This window comes from Nanorana parkeri, unplaced genomic scaffold, assembly GCF_000935625.1.
Source record: "Nanorana parkeri isolate BGI_ZX_2015 unplaced genomic scaffold, ASM93562v1 scaffold79, whole genome shotgun sequence".
Classification (NCBI taxonomy): Eukaryota; Metazoa; Chordata; class Amphibia; order Anura; family Dicroglossidae; genus Nanorana; species Nanorana parkeri.
In genome coordinates this window covers 2,520,446-2,536,308 of record NW_017306347.1, presented here as the reverse complement: position 1 = coordinate 2,536,308, position 15,863 = coordinate 2,520,446, and the positions used below count along the sequence as shown (strand labels likewise).

The 15,863-nt window shown below is 44.5% G+C and overlaps 1 protein-coding gene across 1 annotated transcript in view; it reads right to left on the bottom strand.

The window, feature by feature from the left end:
- The window catches only part of ACADM (acyl-CoA dehydrogenase, C-4 to C-12 straight chain), a 22,202-nt gene that overhangs the window by 6,057 nt on the left and 282 nt on the right, over window positions 1-15,863 (bottom strand). Inside the window, exons 2-11 of the mRNA XM_018576865.1 lie at window positions 9,433-9,532; window positions 9,240-9,337; window positions 9,082-9,151; window positions 7,388-7,488; window positions 5,323-5,403; window positions 4,368-4,498; window positions 3,063-3,171; window positions 2,253-2,393; window positions 2,081-2,176; window positions 1,495-1,743 (exon numbers count right to left, since the gene is read on the bottom strand). Coding sequence (XP_018432367.1) covers window positions 1,495-1,743; window positions 2,081-2,176; window positions 2,253-2,393; window positions 3,063-3,171; window positions 4,368-4,498; window positions 5,323-5,403; window positions 7,388-7,488; window positions 9,082-9,151; window positions 9,240-9,337; window positions 9,433-9,532 — 1,176 coding nt within the window. The remainder of the gene's footprint in view (window positions 1-1,494; window positions 1,744-2,080; window positions 2,177-2,252; window positions 2,394-3,062; window positions 3,172-4,367; window positions 4,499-5,322; window positions 5,404-7,387; window positions 7,489-9,081; window positions 9,152-9,239; window positions 9,338-9,432; window positions 9,533-15,863) is intronic.

Genomic DNA, 15,863 nt, shown 5'->3' with positions numbered 1-15,863 from the left:
CGTCACAGACGAGTGGACGAGTGGATTTTTCGAGCCCTGAAGATCGGGATGTGCAGACTTTGTGCTTATTAAACATGTTTTGGCTTTGCTCACTTATGGAATGCCGATATATCCAGCGAGCTTTATGTAGTCTCAGCTGCATCACAGCCATACGATTTGTGTTTATAAGTAATGGGATTTAATCTACATGATTTGTGCAAACAAAACTGTTCTATACAGCACTTCAAAGCATTTGCATCGGTCTTCATAGCAGGAATTAGTTACAATTGTATGTTCCTTCCACAGCAACAGAAGACACTTGGAGGTTGACATATATGGCTTATCGAAAGCTTGTCAGATGGTGTTAATTATTTTTTTTAGGCACCTTGCAAACGTTGCCAAACACGTCATGTCACTAGCATCCCTGGGCCGGTATTAGGAGTAGGAAACAATTTAAAACAAGTTGTTGTGAAAGAGTCCGGAGTGATTGGTGCCACACCCCTAATAAGGGACGCCTATCCCACCTCAACCTAACCACTGAACTATCCCATTCTCAAACAATTCATCCCCACACAGCTCCCGCCTCATGTATCACTGGCCCCTCCCTTTTAGATTGTAAGCCCTCAGGGGCAGGACCCTCCTTACCATCTTGTCTTGAATTGTCTTCGTTAAATTGTAAAGCGCTGCGCCAACTGTTGGTGCTAGATAAATCCTGTATAATAATATCCACCCAAATTTAACATGAATAGTAATAATCTGGCAATGATGCCACATGCCAAACATGAAGGCAACTCGTGTGCATCCAACCAGATCCACCAAGATGAGACCCAGAGCATAAGGAGTGTCAACTGAGGACCGAACCCCAAGATGGTAGGAGTGGAGGTGTTTTGATACTAGAATGATACATACGTGCACACATGAATTTTATGGTTTTTAACCTTTTTGTATCTAGTAAAGACTCTTTTTTTGTTATTAATGATGTTGTAATTCCTTGGATCTGTCACCTGGTGCCTTAAAAGCCCCATTTATCCACATTTTTTCTAGAGAGTAGTACTCAAGCTTCAAATGGCTGCTGAAAGGGGCAGAGACCTGCATAGAAATGTGGTGCATAGTCTTCTATGGATGTCCAAAACAAGAAAAATCACAAAAAGTCCTGGTAACATTATTTGACCTAGTGGATCCTCCTGATTGATCTCATCACCCACACTTGAGGGGTCCTATCACTTTTTTGCTGCTGCATACTATGTGTGAAAGAGAAAACTGAGCAACTTCTGCTATTCTAGTCTAATATTCAAACTTTCCAATCCAGGAGCTATCCGACTCTGTGCTTTTGCATGAATGGTTGCGCCTTTCAAGGCAGTCCGATTTTCCCAGTTTCACAACAGATCTCTACCAAATAAATTGTTTGTTTTCATATGTGTAATGGAGGTAATGACAATGAAAGTCCTCTACTTTAATAACCCAGTACTGTATCCTCTGGCTTTGCTGAAATCTTGCTACTGGTGCATTCCTTACCTGATATATTTTGGCATCTCTCATTAGCTTCTCTACGGGGTAGTCACTGTTGAATCCATTGCCTCCGAAAATCTGCACAGCATCTGAAGCCACCTGATTGGCAATGTCTCCAGCGAAGGCCTTGGCAATGGAAGCATAGTAGGTGTTCCTTCTGCCTGCATCCACTTCCCATGCTGCTCTCTGGTACGCCAGGCGAGACAGTTCCACCTTCATGGCCATCTCCGCAAGCATGAAAGAGACAGCTTGATGCTAAGAGAGATTTGAAGAATTTTACATGGGTTAGTTACAGTTAGGTTTCATTTCTATTATTAAAATAATTATCATCTATCAGGCTACAATTCGGACTCTAGGCATAGATGAGATCCAATACAAACTGGAGTCCAGGGCAGGAAAACCTCACGTGGTTCAAATAAAAGGATAAAAACAGAAATACAAGTAAACCCGCTCACACCTACAAAATTAAAACTGAACCAGTTTACCCTAATCCCAATAGAACCCCCTTTCTTTTTTTAGGACGGTGGGGGCCTACAACAGAAGCATGCTTTGCATCTCTGCACAGTTATATCATTGTGTCGCAGTCACACACCTCAGCAATGACTTTTCCAAATGTCTTCCTCTCCAAAGAGTATTTAGTGGCTTCATCCAGAGCTCTCTGAGCAAGACCAACAGCACCAGCTGCCACCTGTAACAAGGACATGAACAGTCATGCAAAAGGTCTTTCTTCAGCTGTGGAAGACTTCCTATTGAGCAGATCTTACCGGTGGTCTGGTCTTATCAAAAGCCCCCATAGCGATCTTAAAGCCAGCCCCTTCCCCAATTAGGACATTCTCAGCGGGAACTCTGACGTCTTCAAACACAATCCCCCTGGTGTCTGAGCATCGCTGGCCCATATTCAACTCCTACAAAAGCAGATATAATAATTTATGGAAATAAAGTATATCCAAGTGAAATACTTTAACTTGTATGGTTTTATACATATTATACACACCACACACACAAAAAAAAAACACCAAAGCTGCAAGGAATGATGCTGGCATTAAAACTTTAGCGAGGCTCTCTGCATCATTGAGGACCATGCACAGCTGGAGAGGAGGTTGAAGAGAATCCTGCAAGTCACATTACTGCTGCTAATTCTTCTTTCACTGTGTCACAGGCTGGGGGAGAGACAAGACCTGTAAAACGTACCCCTCTGCAGCAGACAAAAATAAGGTCTCCTGCCATGCCATACCAGGCTGTGCTGTGTGGCAGGGCTGTGTATATCTCTGAAATGGATGAACAGAAATACAAATCCTTTGGCAGGTAGAACAGCCACCCTATAAAATATTTAATCTGTGTTCCCTGGAGTTCAGCTTTGAGATTTTTCCTTTTGCAGGGAACAGAACTGGTCAATTGTTTGGGACAGTGATGGCGTCGCATAAAGTGCAGAGTAGACCAATGTATTACATATTTATTTTGGCATTACAGAATAGAAAAGGGATTTATAAAAACATATGTAAACTCAATCACTAAAATTAGAAAAGGCTTTTATATCTCTTATGGACATGTATTAGATTTATAGATCTACTTACCTTTCTTCCGGGCTGTACCCCAGGAGTGTCGGCTTCTACAATAAATCCAGTGAAAGCTTTTCCAGTTGGGGCTTTGGGGTCAGAGTTAGTCCGAGCCAAAAGGAAATACCTGCAGGACAGATAAAACATCTATAATACCGACAAAGGCAGCAACAGTCAAAAATGTGCAGGTTGATAAATCATTGTGCTACTTTTGTTGCAGTAACCTACACTAGTTGGCCTGAAGAAATTAATCTTTTAGATTGTAAGCCCTCAGGGACACGGCCTTCCTTACCATCTTGTCTTGATTTGTATTGTGATTGTAACGTCTTCCTTATATTGTAAAGCGCTGTGCAAACTGTTGGCGCTATATAAATCCTGTATAATAATAATAATGTTCATATTATTTTGCTGCCATTTACCTTTACTTTAAAGCCTAATTGATGTAATTGAAGTTCCCTTTATACACACACCTTTCTTGCAGTAGTCCTCTGAGCAGTCTGTCATATGACATCAATAGGGCTCCTTCTTCCTGCAGCCAAAGTAGACATTCCTGAATGCTGCAGGGAATGCCACAACATAATGGCTTGCCCCTGTTGTCTGCTGAATTCTGGTAGCTGGTAGTAGATGAGGGTCAGTAACCAGAGGGCTGTGAGGCCAGAGGTGACCAAAGTCACTGTAGGCGGGCAGTAGGAAGGGATCAAAGATCGAGTTGCCATGTGGTTCTTTGCAACAGGAGCAGCAACAGGGAGATGCCTCCTCAATGCTATATGGCGGGAAAGAGCAAGGTGCACGTTACTCAGTCTAGAAAATGATGTCAACGTTTAGTCCCACGGTGCTTCCACGGCACAGCTGGTGGGAAATGTGGAATAATGGCGACCAAAGAAAAACGAGGAAGCGAATGGCGCTGGGAAGCGCAGAGGAAATGCCAGCGGCTCTGGATCTGGACAGCACTCCGCAGATAAGTTAACCAGAACCAAATGTGGAAAGTGCTCCACACAGAACCCATGGCCCTAAGGTCACTTGCAGGCTAACCTTACAAGGTCCAGTACAGTGGCGTCTGGATGCAGTAGAGTGCAGAAGCAATGTTGAGGACTACTGTACCGGATAGCTGCCGATCAGAAGGAACACGCACACACTTTTTTTTATAGTTTGCCCAATTATAACTTTCCTGTAAGCAGCAGTATGACCTAAAGGGTTAACACTTCCAGTGTCCCTCAATCGAGGAGAAAGAAATAAGTATTTTATTGACTTGCCCTGTAAGGGCCAATAGAATGAGGAAAAAAAAACAAAATCATACAATACATAAAGAACAGGACTCTATACCAGTTAGCTTTGCCTCCGTTAGTGATCCACATCTTCTGTCCATTGATGATGTATTCGTTGCCCTTCTTCTCTGCTCTGGTCTTCAAGCCAGCCACATCTGATCCAGCCCCCGGTTCAGTTACACAGTAGGCCTGTGGACACAATATAGTTTAGCAAACATATCTAGTAAGCAAAAAGTTCAAACTGGGCTCAAGCCAGATTTTGGAGCGGGTGTCCAGCTGACTGTTAAGGCAGATGGTCACCCAGTTGAATTACAAATAAAAAAAGTTTATTACGCTTCACTGTAAACAATTGTTAAAACAGGCAAAGAATGCACACAGACTGTGCTACTTGTGTATTCAATAATTTAGCGGACAGTATCAGAAATATCATTTTGTGCCTCTTTATAGAATAATAATAATAATACTCGCCACTATATACTACAATGTTGCATTCCATTATTAAAATAAATGCTGTGTTGTGCAGCCTGTGTCCCATGAAGTTCTCTCTGGTTAACATTGCAAAGAACTCAATCATGGGAGGAGAGGCCAGTCATGTGACTTTCATAAGTTAAGTTAGACTTTCTTCCCTTCATCAGAATAACAGTGCTTGGAACTGCTAAGCCAGCGGAGCACAGAGCATGCATGTAACGCACAGTGTTGTGCTTTATAAATGTGTGGTATCGATGTAGAAGTGCCCAGCCACCTTCTGGCACTGGGGTGCAGAGGAACAGACGGCTGGCTTCTGCAGGAACCTGGAGGACTAAGGCAAGTTCTTGTCACTATTGGATCATCCCTTATTAAAATCGAACCCTGCAATAGCTGGAGGGTTGGGGCTTCTATTTACTTTATTTATTCCCGGAGTTCTACTTTAAAGATAATAGGAAAGGTGCATGATTTTTTTTTCTCATTTCCCTCTTTTTCCAAACCAAGTTGGCTTCTCAAAATGCAAAGAGCACACTAATCGCTCTACTTACACACATCAAAGGTTCTTCCGTCATTCTTCCCAGGTACTTCTTCTGCTGCGCCTCAGTGCCAGCTATTATCACTGGCATTTGCTGTAAAAATTAACACATCTGTCACCATCTCTAAATACAATGTGCTTTCAGCATTTCAGAATGCTAACAGCAAATCATGTAATCACACTAAGCCCTCTGTGTGAAGAGTGTCCTAAGTGCTTGAGCTAACCGCAGTCTTCCTTTTATTTTCTTAGCTGCAGCAGATGATTAAGTGCTATGGCCAAAGAACATTTTCCTGTAGAATTCTGGACCTCACACATAAGGAGTTTGAAGGAAGGCTGTAGAGGGCCACACCATTATAAATAGGGAAGCAGGTTGTTTACCACGACAGTAGAAGCGATTTTTTTCTGAAGATACGGGTAAACAACGCGATTTAACAGCCTTTGAACGTGGGATGATTGTTGGCGCTCGGAGCCATGGAGCGAGTATCAGCAAAACAGCAGAATTCGTTAAATGTTCAAGAGCAGCTGTTAAAGTGTTTAAAGACTGGACTGTCAGCAGAAAATCTGGGTCTGAACGTGCGAATTGTGGCCGTCAGCGACTAGTCAATGTTAGGGCAGAACGGAGAGTGGCAAGACTGGTACAAGACAACAGAAGGGCAACAGTGCAGTGTCAGATTCCTCGCATCCCCTTTCAACATCTCGTGGAGTCACGAGGCGGCCCAACGAAGTACTGATGGGGTTGTCATAATAATCTGGTGTGTGTGTTAGAGATATATATATATATATATATAATGGACATGTCCAGGTTTAATATGGATCTCATAGGAGCTAGGGACACTTCAATGTGGTAGCAATGTAAAACTGATCAGATGTCGCCCTCTAGGGGTGATGACAGGAGAATCTCATCTTGACTGGTGCCCTCCAGATGCTGCTATTAGAATGTGTAAAACATTGCATGACCAATGTGGGAAGATACGCAATATACACATTAACAGAAACAAGCACAAACCCCCAAAAAACACTGATTAGAGTTCTATAAGAAAAAAATGTCTATCTTCCAATGTGCTGTAGTTGCAGAGGTAAGGTTGTTCAATACCTGAGATGCTCAGTAATGTCTAACAGATAGAGACGTTTAGGCTCCATTCACACCTAGAATTTAGCTGCGATTAGGGATTCCTGCATCAGGGACTTGGGATTTCCTGCAGCAAGAATCCCTAATCTGCCATTTACAAGAGGCAGCTGTAACCCATTTCAGTTAATGATCGGGTAACAGCCGCTGCATTTGAATCCGGCACACTGCATGTAATCGTATGCGATATGGTTACATCTGGTTAGAAATCAATTACTCTCTCTGGACACACGAATGATGCGTCCATGGAGAGCGATTGATTCCTAACCGCATGTACTCATATCACATAGAGAGTGTGCCAACATTTAAATGCAGCGGCTGTCACCCGATTAACTTGAATGGGTGACAGTTGCCTAATGTAAAACAGCAGATTAGGGATTCCTGCTGGCGTAAATAGAGTCTTATTCCTTTAAAAGAGGCCACAGAGCTCTTGTGAACTTCTGACAATTCATCTGTGCTCAGCGCTGCTGGCACATGCATGTTGTTAGCAGAGGTCTTGGTAAAGATCCCTATTAAGTTTATGAATATCTTCTGCAGTTCCTCTCCAATGTCCCTAGGGTACTCAATTCAAGCGTACTCAGTTTAATAACCCAAAATTGGAGGCCGCCATACCAAGGTGCCTTCACAGATAAGAAACAGGACGTACACAAATGCCAACAGGGATCGGTGGTATCGCCCACATGTGATGCTGAGCTTTCATGATTGAAAGAAAAAAAAAAACTGAAATGCAATGAATGAAAAAAGGGACAGGCCAGGGACAGCAAGGCTGGTAAAGAAAGGAAAAGGATTTCCACCAGCCAGGAAATGAAGCGGATTCTAGCAGACTGCAGCTTCTAATGCACACTATGCAAGGCTCAAAGTGTGCAGTAAAATCAGGAGTAAGCAATTTCATTCCAGGAGAGAAGTCTGAATAACTTGGCAAGACATTAGCTTTACCCCTTCACATACTCACCCCCAAGGAGTTGGCCTCTATGGCAGTCTGAATGCCAGTACAACCATAGGCAATTTCCTCAGTAATCAGACAAGTGTCGAAGATACCCAGGTTCAGACCACCTGTAGGAAGACCATACACAGGAACAGTCACATGACAGGAAATAATGCAGTAGCCTGGAGAGCAGAAAATCCCTGCACGTTGCCACAAATCCATCGAACACAAAACTGGCAATACGGCATGTTATGCAAGAGATTATTATGGCGCCCTAGAACTAATGTGCATCTTTTCCACAGCTTCACCCATACTCTTCCAGGTGATGCTAAACTCAGCAGATAAACCTTAAAATTGCATTAAAATACCTGAACTATTATTAAAAAATTTATCTTATTTGTGTATCACTCGGCTGTAGATCCTCAAATCATCTCTGAATTGGTGCTGACACTGTCCTTCCTTCCGGAGGGGGGCTACTTTTGTTCCCCATGTTCCTTGTTTGTGTTGTAAAGTAGTCACCGCTTCAAGCTCACTCCCGGGATGGACTACAATCTCCATACAAATGAGCTAACTAAACGTGAGATTGTAGTCTATCACGGGAGCCAGCTTGGAGCGGTGACTACTTTACAACACACATGGAGAGCCCGCCTTATTTCTTTCTTTTCTGCAATGTTAGGGCATTGGGGGGGGGTGAGGCTTAGTAGATCAGACTATGACACAAAGTTTTAATAGGAGTGCATGTGTTAGAGGTGTCTTTAATTCTACTTTTATTTTTTTAATTTGGCAAAAAAAAAAAAGGCAGACATGTCCCCCTCCACACTTATTGTCTTGATGCGGCATGAATGTATTTCTAGCAAATAAAAAGGTTTTAAAAGTTTAAAATATCGGACTTGAAAGCAGAACTCTGGGAAAACTTTGTTAACCCTTGCAGTAGGGCTACCCCAGCACTGCAAGGGTTAAATGTTAATTTGTGTCTAGGGAGAAAAATAGCACAATATACTCACATGAAGCTCTGATCCGACCACTACCAGCTGTCACATTGCTCACTCCAGCAGCAATGTATACGCGATTATTTACAGGACCTTAAAGCGCTGCAGAGGAAAGGCAGAGATGCTGGAAAGACCAGTCTAAAGCTGGCCATACATCATTATTTGCAGATTTTCTATGGTCAGATGGAAAAAGTGCAACAGATTCTTCCATCTATGCTAAACTGTGTGGACTGAGGAACCTCCTGCTGGACCAAGCCTTAGTATCTTGCTATTCGGCCCCGCTGGCTGTCTAAATACCTGAACAAACTGATTGGATGCAGGCATTGTTCTGGTATTTTGAGGGCCAACGGGGCCGACTAGCAAGATACTGAAGCTTGGCCCAGTGGCGGATTCCTCCATCAATGCTAAACTGCCTGGATGGAGGAATCTGTCGCACTTTTTCCATCTGACTATAGAACATTTGCAGGTGTATGGCCAGCTTAAGAAGCTGGCTCCGAGCTTTGGGTGAAATATATATATATTATATTTTTTTTTTTTTAAACCTAGACACAAATCCCTAAACGTAATCCTTGCAGTGCGGGGCTAGCCCCACTGCAAGGGTTAATTTTTTTTTTTTTTTAAATCCTGGATTTCTTCTTTAAAAGCTTTGGATAACATGAATGATAAAACATTCAAGCCTACCCCTCAAAGCGTTTCACCATCAGTCAAGCATAAAACACCGAGTGCTCTTACCGCAGTGTTCTGGAATGTGTCCGTTCATCAGCCCAAGTTCCCAGGCTCTCTTGATGAGGGGAACCGGATACTAAGAGAAGAGAGGGACACACAAAATACTGTGAACACAAAATTACAATCTTTTCGAATTGCTACAAAGACGACAGCCCGCGGCTCACCTCCCCGCTTTTGTCATACTCAGCGGCTACTGGAATGATCTCTTCCCTGGCGAACTTACGGGCTGTAGCCTGAAACTCTTTCTGCTGCTCACTGAGCTCTGTGCGGGAACAGAACACAATGGGGCTTGTTCAGCAAGGTAAAACAAAATGTGAGGTTACTAATGATAAAGCCTATTGGCAGATGGAAACTTACCAAAGCTGAAGCCAGGATGGGAGGAGGCAGAGGCAGAAGTGGCAGCGTGGGGGGCCGTGGACTGGGCTCTACAGCCTTGCTTAGCGATGTGCTGTAGCACCTGCATGAGATTTATAGAGAATTAGACAATGATAAATATCTTCTTACCACAGCTCTGCTATGTAGGAATACGAGATTAACAGGGTTATTCGCTAAAGGGTGAAGAGTTTAGAGAAGGCCGGAGAATGGAACAATCTAGGAAAACATCACCGATTAGGAAAAATTCTCCAATTCAGCTCACTTTCCAGCTCAGCTATGTTGTCCTAGATTGTTCACTTCTCCAAACTCTGCACCCTTTAGTGAATAACCTTGTAGAAGATGAACTCTCATTTGCCTGCGTGAGAGCTGGAAATAAAAAGGACGGGGTTACTTAGAACAGCACAAGGGGCAGAGCACTACCTGTAGCAACCAACCAGAATCCATCTTGTACAAGTCTAGCTTTTGAAAAATGAATTCCGATTGGTTGCTATGGGATAGAGCACAGTATATTACAAGTGGAAATGTTTCCTGTGCTGCAACAGGCTTCATGTCGCTATGGCCATCAGGCTGACGTGGAGAAGAAAAAAAAGGAGGGAAAATTGACACATACTAATTGTCGGGATCCGCTTCAGTGTCTCAGTATACCGCGAGCAATAGCTCGCGGTATACTGTGACGTCTCAGTATATCGCAAGTATAGGGTGACGGGAGGACGCTAGTTTGTGTCCTCCCATTACCCTGAGGAGAGCTATGGGGAAAAGACTTAACCCCATAGTTCTCCTTTAAGCCATGTGTTGTGAGCAGCATTATAGCCGATTAATGTGCTGCCTTCTTGTGGTCATTCTGGTTATTGCACGAGTCGAGTGTCATGGCTACTTGTAACAGGACCACATGTACATGCTAGCTTGAAACATTATCATCCTTGACCACCTTAAATACTGTGTATTCATTCATCTGCTGTATCCTGTTGTCTGCTGTAACTAACCTGCTGAAAGCAATAAAGCAATTTGTGGATGAAAAGGTATTTGGCAAGTTCAGCTATCTGATGAGGATTGTCCGCAGTGATTATATCTGCTTATACAGGCCAGGTATAGAGGTCTCAGCAAGGGATAAAATCGCTTATACAACAATCGGAGTCAGAATAACAAGACTTGGCAACATTGTAACGGAACAGAAATCCAAAATTTTACAGTTGTCAAGGGAACAGGATGTGAGGGGGAAATCTTCAAATGGAGACATTATTATCTCAGTGTAAGCTCCGACACAGACCAATATGGAGCTTACACTGGGATCACACTTGGCTCTCCGGCAGGCAAACAAAGCCGACTGGGAGTGCAGAAAATGGACAAAGTGACAGATCCACTTTAAAAGGAAACTGGAATCTCCCTTTAAGAGGAACTAAACTCTGGAAGATGTGGCCAAAAATGCAGGTAGAGGGAAAAGGACTAGGCACCCATATTCCCTGTAGTCTCCATGCAACTGATAGGTCCCCTACACTAACTAACATGCCATGTTGTGCACGGTGTCTGTGTGGAGGTGATCATGTAAGTTGAGGCAGGGCTTCGCTTCATGTCAGAGCCTCCAGCAAGGAGAACCGTGAACAGCACAGTAGGGACATCCCCAAATCTCACTCCTGATCCTCAGAGGCAGCAGTGCCTTACATCTCACACTGCAGATAAGGAGTTATGAGACTGGAAGCACCCTCGCCCACCAGGAAGTGCAATGTTATTTGTCAGGAGGAATTCCAGGAAAATGCTATATACATACCCTGTTTCCCTGAAAATAAGACCTACCCCGAAAGTATGACCTAGTTTGGTGGTAGCATGTGAGGGGGAACTTGCAGGAGAGATGGTATCAGCCTGCAGGGACTTGCTGTATTAAGGGGATGACAGGGGACTCCCTCCAGACTTCACCAACTGCTGTCCCCCTGAAGACACTGCTTAATGTAATGGTACTGTACTGTAATGTGTACCGGTAAATGGTACCGTACTTTACCGCGCTGTCCACTGTCTGATGTCCCCACTGCTGCACCGCTGGTACCACAGTCCCTGGTGGCAAAGGAAGCCGGCGCTGTAGAAAGCAAGGCTGCGGCGGCGGAGGGAGCAGAGTCGCATTAGCCGATATTCCTCTATAGCGCCAGTTACTGTGACAGGTGGAGTGATACCAGATAACTTTGGATTGTTGTACATTTTGTTGCACATTAAAAAAAAAAAAAATAAGACACCCCCTGAAAATAAGACCTAGTGTGTTTTTTATAAGACAGTGTCTTATTTTCGGGGAAACACGGTAGCAAGGGATCTACGTGTGCGCCATGGCTAAGCTTGGGGGGACTACTGGGATTTTTATTATCCAGCTAGCCACCCAGCTCAGAAAGTTGATTGAAGGTCTTGAAGACTAAAGAAGGATTCTCTGTGAAAAGAAAAAGCACCTAATTCCCAGCACGGAGATTAGGTTATTACTCCTGATCACTGGGCAAAAAGCTGAGCTGCCTCTAGCAGAGGGGTGGGCAACTCTGGCCCTCCAGCTGTTGTAGGAGCTACAGGTCCTATGAGGCATTGCAAGACCGACAGCCACAGACATGACGCCCAGAAGCAGAAGGATGTTGGGATATGATTTGTAGTTAAAGAGAACTATGAGGTAAGTGTTTTTCCCCATAGTTCTCTTTAGGGTCACGGGAGGACATATATTAGCGTCCTCCTGTGACCCAAAGCTCAGTAGATAGCGAGCTACAGCTTGCAGTATACGGAGATCGCCACAGCTGGGACGGATCCTGACAATACTGTCGAGATCCACCCAACTGCATGAGTGACAGCGGGCTCTGCCTATCTGGAGGCAGAGCCAGCTGTGCCCGCCCCCTTCCCATCCGTTCCTCCACTCAGCGCTGGGGGATCCAAAAGGGGGAGAATCCCTGCGGGGAGCGGTGACTGACAGTCCGCTCACTGCAGGTAGACGATCGGGAAGTGAGCGGATCGGCTGCATGTTTCTGCTCACTTCCTGATCGATAGAGCCGACCTGTGACGACCTGTGACAGCTTCTTTGTCACAGGTCGGCTCCAACTATGAGGAAGAGTGGAAATCACTCCTCATAGTTCTCCTTTAAAGCACAGATGGAGGGCTGGAGTTGCCCACCCCTGGTCTAGCAGATGGGGGTGGGTGTTGGCAAGAAGCAGCCCCTAGGCTGTGCTTTTATTTTGTGCTCAGAGTCCTACTTCTGAAGGTGGCGCTATAACCCAACAGTCACGCTCTCCGTTGTGTCCATCAATGAGCGCAAGAGGAAATGATATATTTCAGGGTACTTCTTTGGCACAATCAACAATTCTAAATGCTCCTGGCAACACAACAAATCTTAGCTTCTGGGATTCAGTTCCACTTGAAATTATCACCCGCTGTATCGCTGATAAGTGAGAATTTATCAATGTGCCGGCAGTTCCAGGAAGGTCCTGCAAGACTTTTCTATTGTCTCCTTCACATTACAGGAAGGTATTTTACGGGTTACTTCGCTTTGGGGAGGCACAGACATCTATGGATATATAAAATCCACATGGAGTATATGTTGTTATCTTACTGTTCCCAAGTGCAAGAATGATACATGGTCTGGAATGTGTCCTTGGCCTCTGCTGTCACTTGATCCCTGATCTCTGCTCTGAAGTCTGCGGAGTTGGACGTTGCTTTGCTGACCTTTACTCTAGTAACATGTACAAAAAAACATTCCCGATGTGTGAACATATACCGAGGAGGAGCAATCCACGCCGTCTCTATACCTGCTTCCAACATATAAACACACCGAGTGCTGATACTCCATTGTTTATTCTCCCAGGTGCCCCTCTCTGGTCATGTGACCATAAAATTAGAAGCATCAGGAAATATTTAATGTTTAACCAAAAAGGCAAAAACTTTTAATCTCATTTTTGATTAGAGAATGGCCAAACTACCCGGTCCAATTTGGTTTTGCATTTGTGCCCAATTGGGGAGATTTCTCTTTACTTCCAGCTCCGTAGACATAACAGAAAGTGAGAGAAAAATCTCTTAAAAGTGAGGAAAATGGCCACTGTAACAAGTGTTGCCAATGGAATGGAATTTGTCCTGTTATGGCTTTGGGGGCAAATCAACATTTTGATCTCTAAGGGCCCGTTCACACCAGATGTAGTGCGTTCTGACCCGATTCTAGCCAGAACGCACTGCCTCACATTGTGGCCGGCTCACTTTTTTTGTGGTGCAGGACGGGGAGTGGCGGGCTATTAAACTGAATGGCACAGTAGCCACGCCCTCCGGCCACAATGCGGTCGACAGCATAAGATCGCAAGGCACATTATGACTGCGGTCCGGTCAAAATGCTGCAAGCAATATTATGATCGCACCGGAACTGCTGTGGCAGTGCATTCTGGCTAGAATCGGCCCGGAACGCACTACATCTGAGGTGAGCAGGCCCTGACTGTCAGTCCCAGGGACAATGGTCACCAGGACAAATTAAGAGTGTATTTGCCCGTCGGGGACATTCTCTAGGTAGTGGCAAAACCCTGACAGGGATTGTAACCTCTCAGCACTTTATGCACATATTTTTTTAAAAAAGGAAGAAAAATAACAACAAACAAACCTTTAGAAACGTTTAGTGATGACAATCTACATACACATACTTCTAGATAATTGCCGGCTTTGTATTCTTTGCATTCCTTATTTCTCTTTTCTTCCCCAGTCTCCTGACACTGGCCATGTTTACTAAGGGCAGATTACAAGCTCTCCTATTACTTCCTGGATTTCTGGCACATGTGACTAGGACATCATCTCAGGGGAGGAAAATGCCTTTCCCTGAGATTACAGATGAGATTTCCCCGCAATGCTCTGCTGATGACAAGGCAATCCCAGTGTGCATTGCTTTGCAAAACTGAAGTCATTTTGCCCTTTCTAAGCAGGAAGTAAATGCTCTGCAAGTGTAAGAATTTCACAATCACAGCATTTTACACCTGACATGTCTATGTTATTATTAATCATCATACATAGAGGGATGTAGAATTTGATTTTTGAGTGTAAAGGTCCGCATTGAAGCTTTGGAAACACGTGGCACCCCTCTGCCAATGAACTACAAACCCTACATGTTACAGAATGGAGTTCCTTGCTATCTGCATATGTTTAAAGAGAACCTGTCATTCTGCAGTCAAGAACTAGCATGAGGGACAAGTCAACTGAACCCTTAACACTGCTTTAGAGGTGAGAAGATACCCGGAGATCAAAAAGTAGATACCCTGAGATCAAACTTTAAATTGTATGCCTTTGAAGAGGACCTGTCACCTTGCCCATATCTGCTGCAGAAGATTAGGTTGAATAGCCTCCAAGGAGAACCTGTCACCTGGGCTAGATCTGCTGTAGAACTTTTATGTTGCACAATTTTAAAAAGAAGACCCGTCACCAAGACCATAAGGCTGCAGAATATGTTGCCAAGAGAACTCATCACAAGGCCAATCCTGCTACAAAGCAATAGACTGGGGGATGAGCAAACTCGACCCCCCCCCACCCCCCCAGTTAAGGTGGTGATACTACAAATCCCCTTATGCATCCGTCCCCAGGAGTCATGGCTGTCAAGAGTCTTGCAATGCCTAATGAGATTTTTAGTCTCAACACATCTGCATGGCCGGAGTTTGCTTACCTCTGCTCTAAAGAGAACCTGTCACTTAGGCTATATCTGCTGTAGAACCATTATTTATTACAGATATTGGCACAGCACTTTACAGTGCACAGTCACATCAGTCCCTGTCCTCATCTCACAAACATACAGGGCCAGTTAACCTACCAGCATGTCTTTGGAGTGTGGGAGGAAACCCACCAAGCACAGGGAGAACAGAGAGTGCCCTGACTGGGATTTGAACAGGGGACCCTTGATGGGTCTGCAGGGCTGCATTACACAGCAGTACAGGGTACAGACAGTACACCCGTATCAGTGGGTAAAAGGGAAGGCGTGTATGCCAAATGGTAAGTATAGTGTAGAGAGGGATTCCATTTTCCCAAATTCACCTGCGAAAGTGGACTTACCCTTTAAATCTCCAGCCGCCCCCCCGCCTCACAGACATCCTTCTTTCTTCCCTTTAAACCCCCCCCCCCCCCCCCCCCCTACTGGATCAGCTTCCTGATGGTGACAAAGGAATACAATGCAGGAGCAATGTGCATCGGCACGGCAGCTGGTAGTCCCCACCAGTCACCAGGGGCACATGTGATGTAGGAACTCAACCAGGAGCCAGTTGTCACCCTAGAACTCCCTGTGCCTAATCCAGGAAAGGATCACCAGACATTATTATTATGAAAGCTGCAGAATGTAGGCCTGTGTTGCTGCACATCTCTGCAGAACATTACATCCGGGGACAGGCGAGTAAACAACTTACAATATACAACGAGGTGCTGCTACACTTTAAAGGAGAACCTGTCAC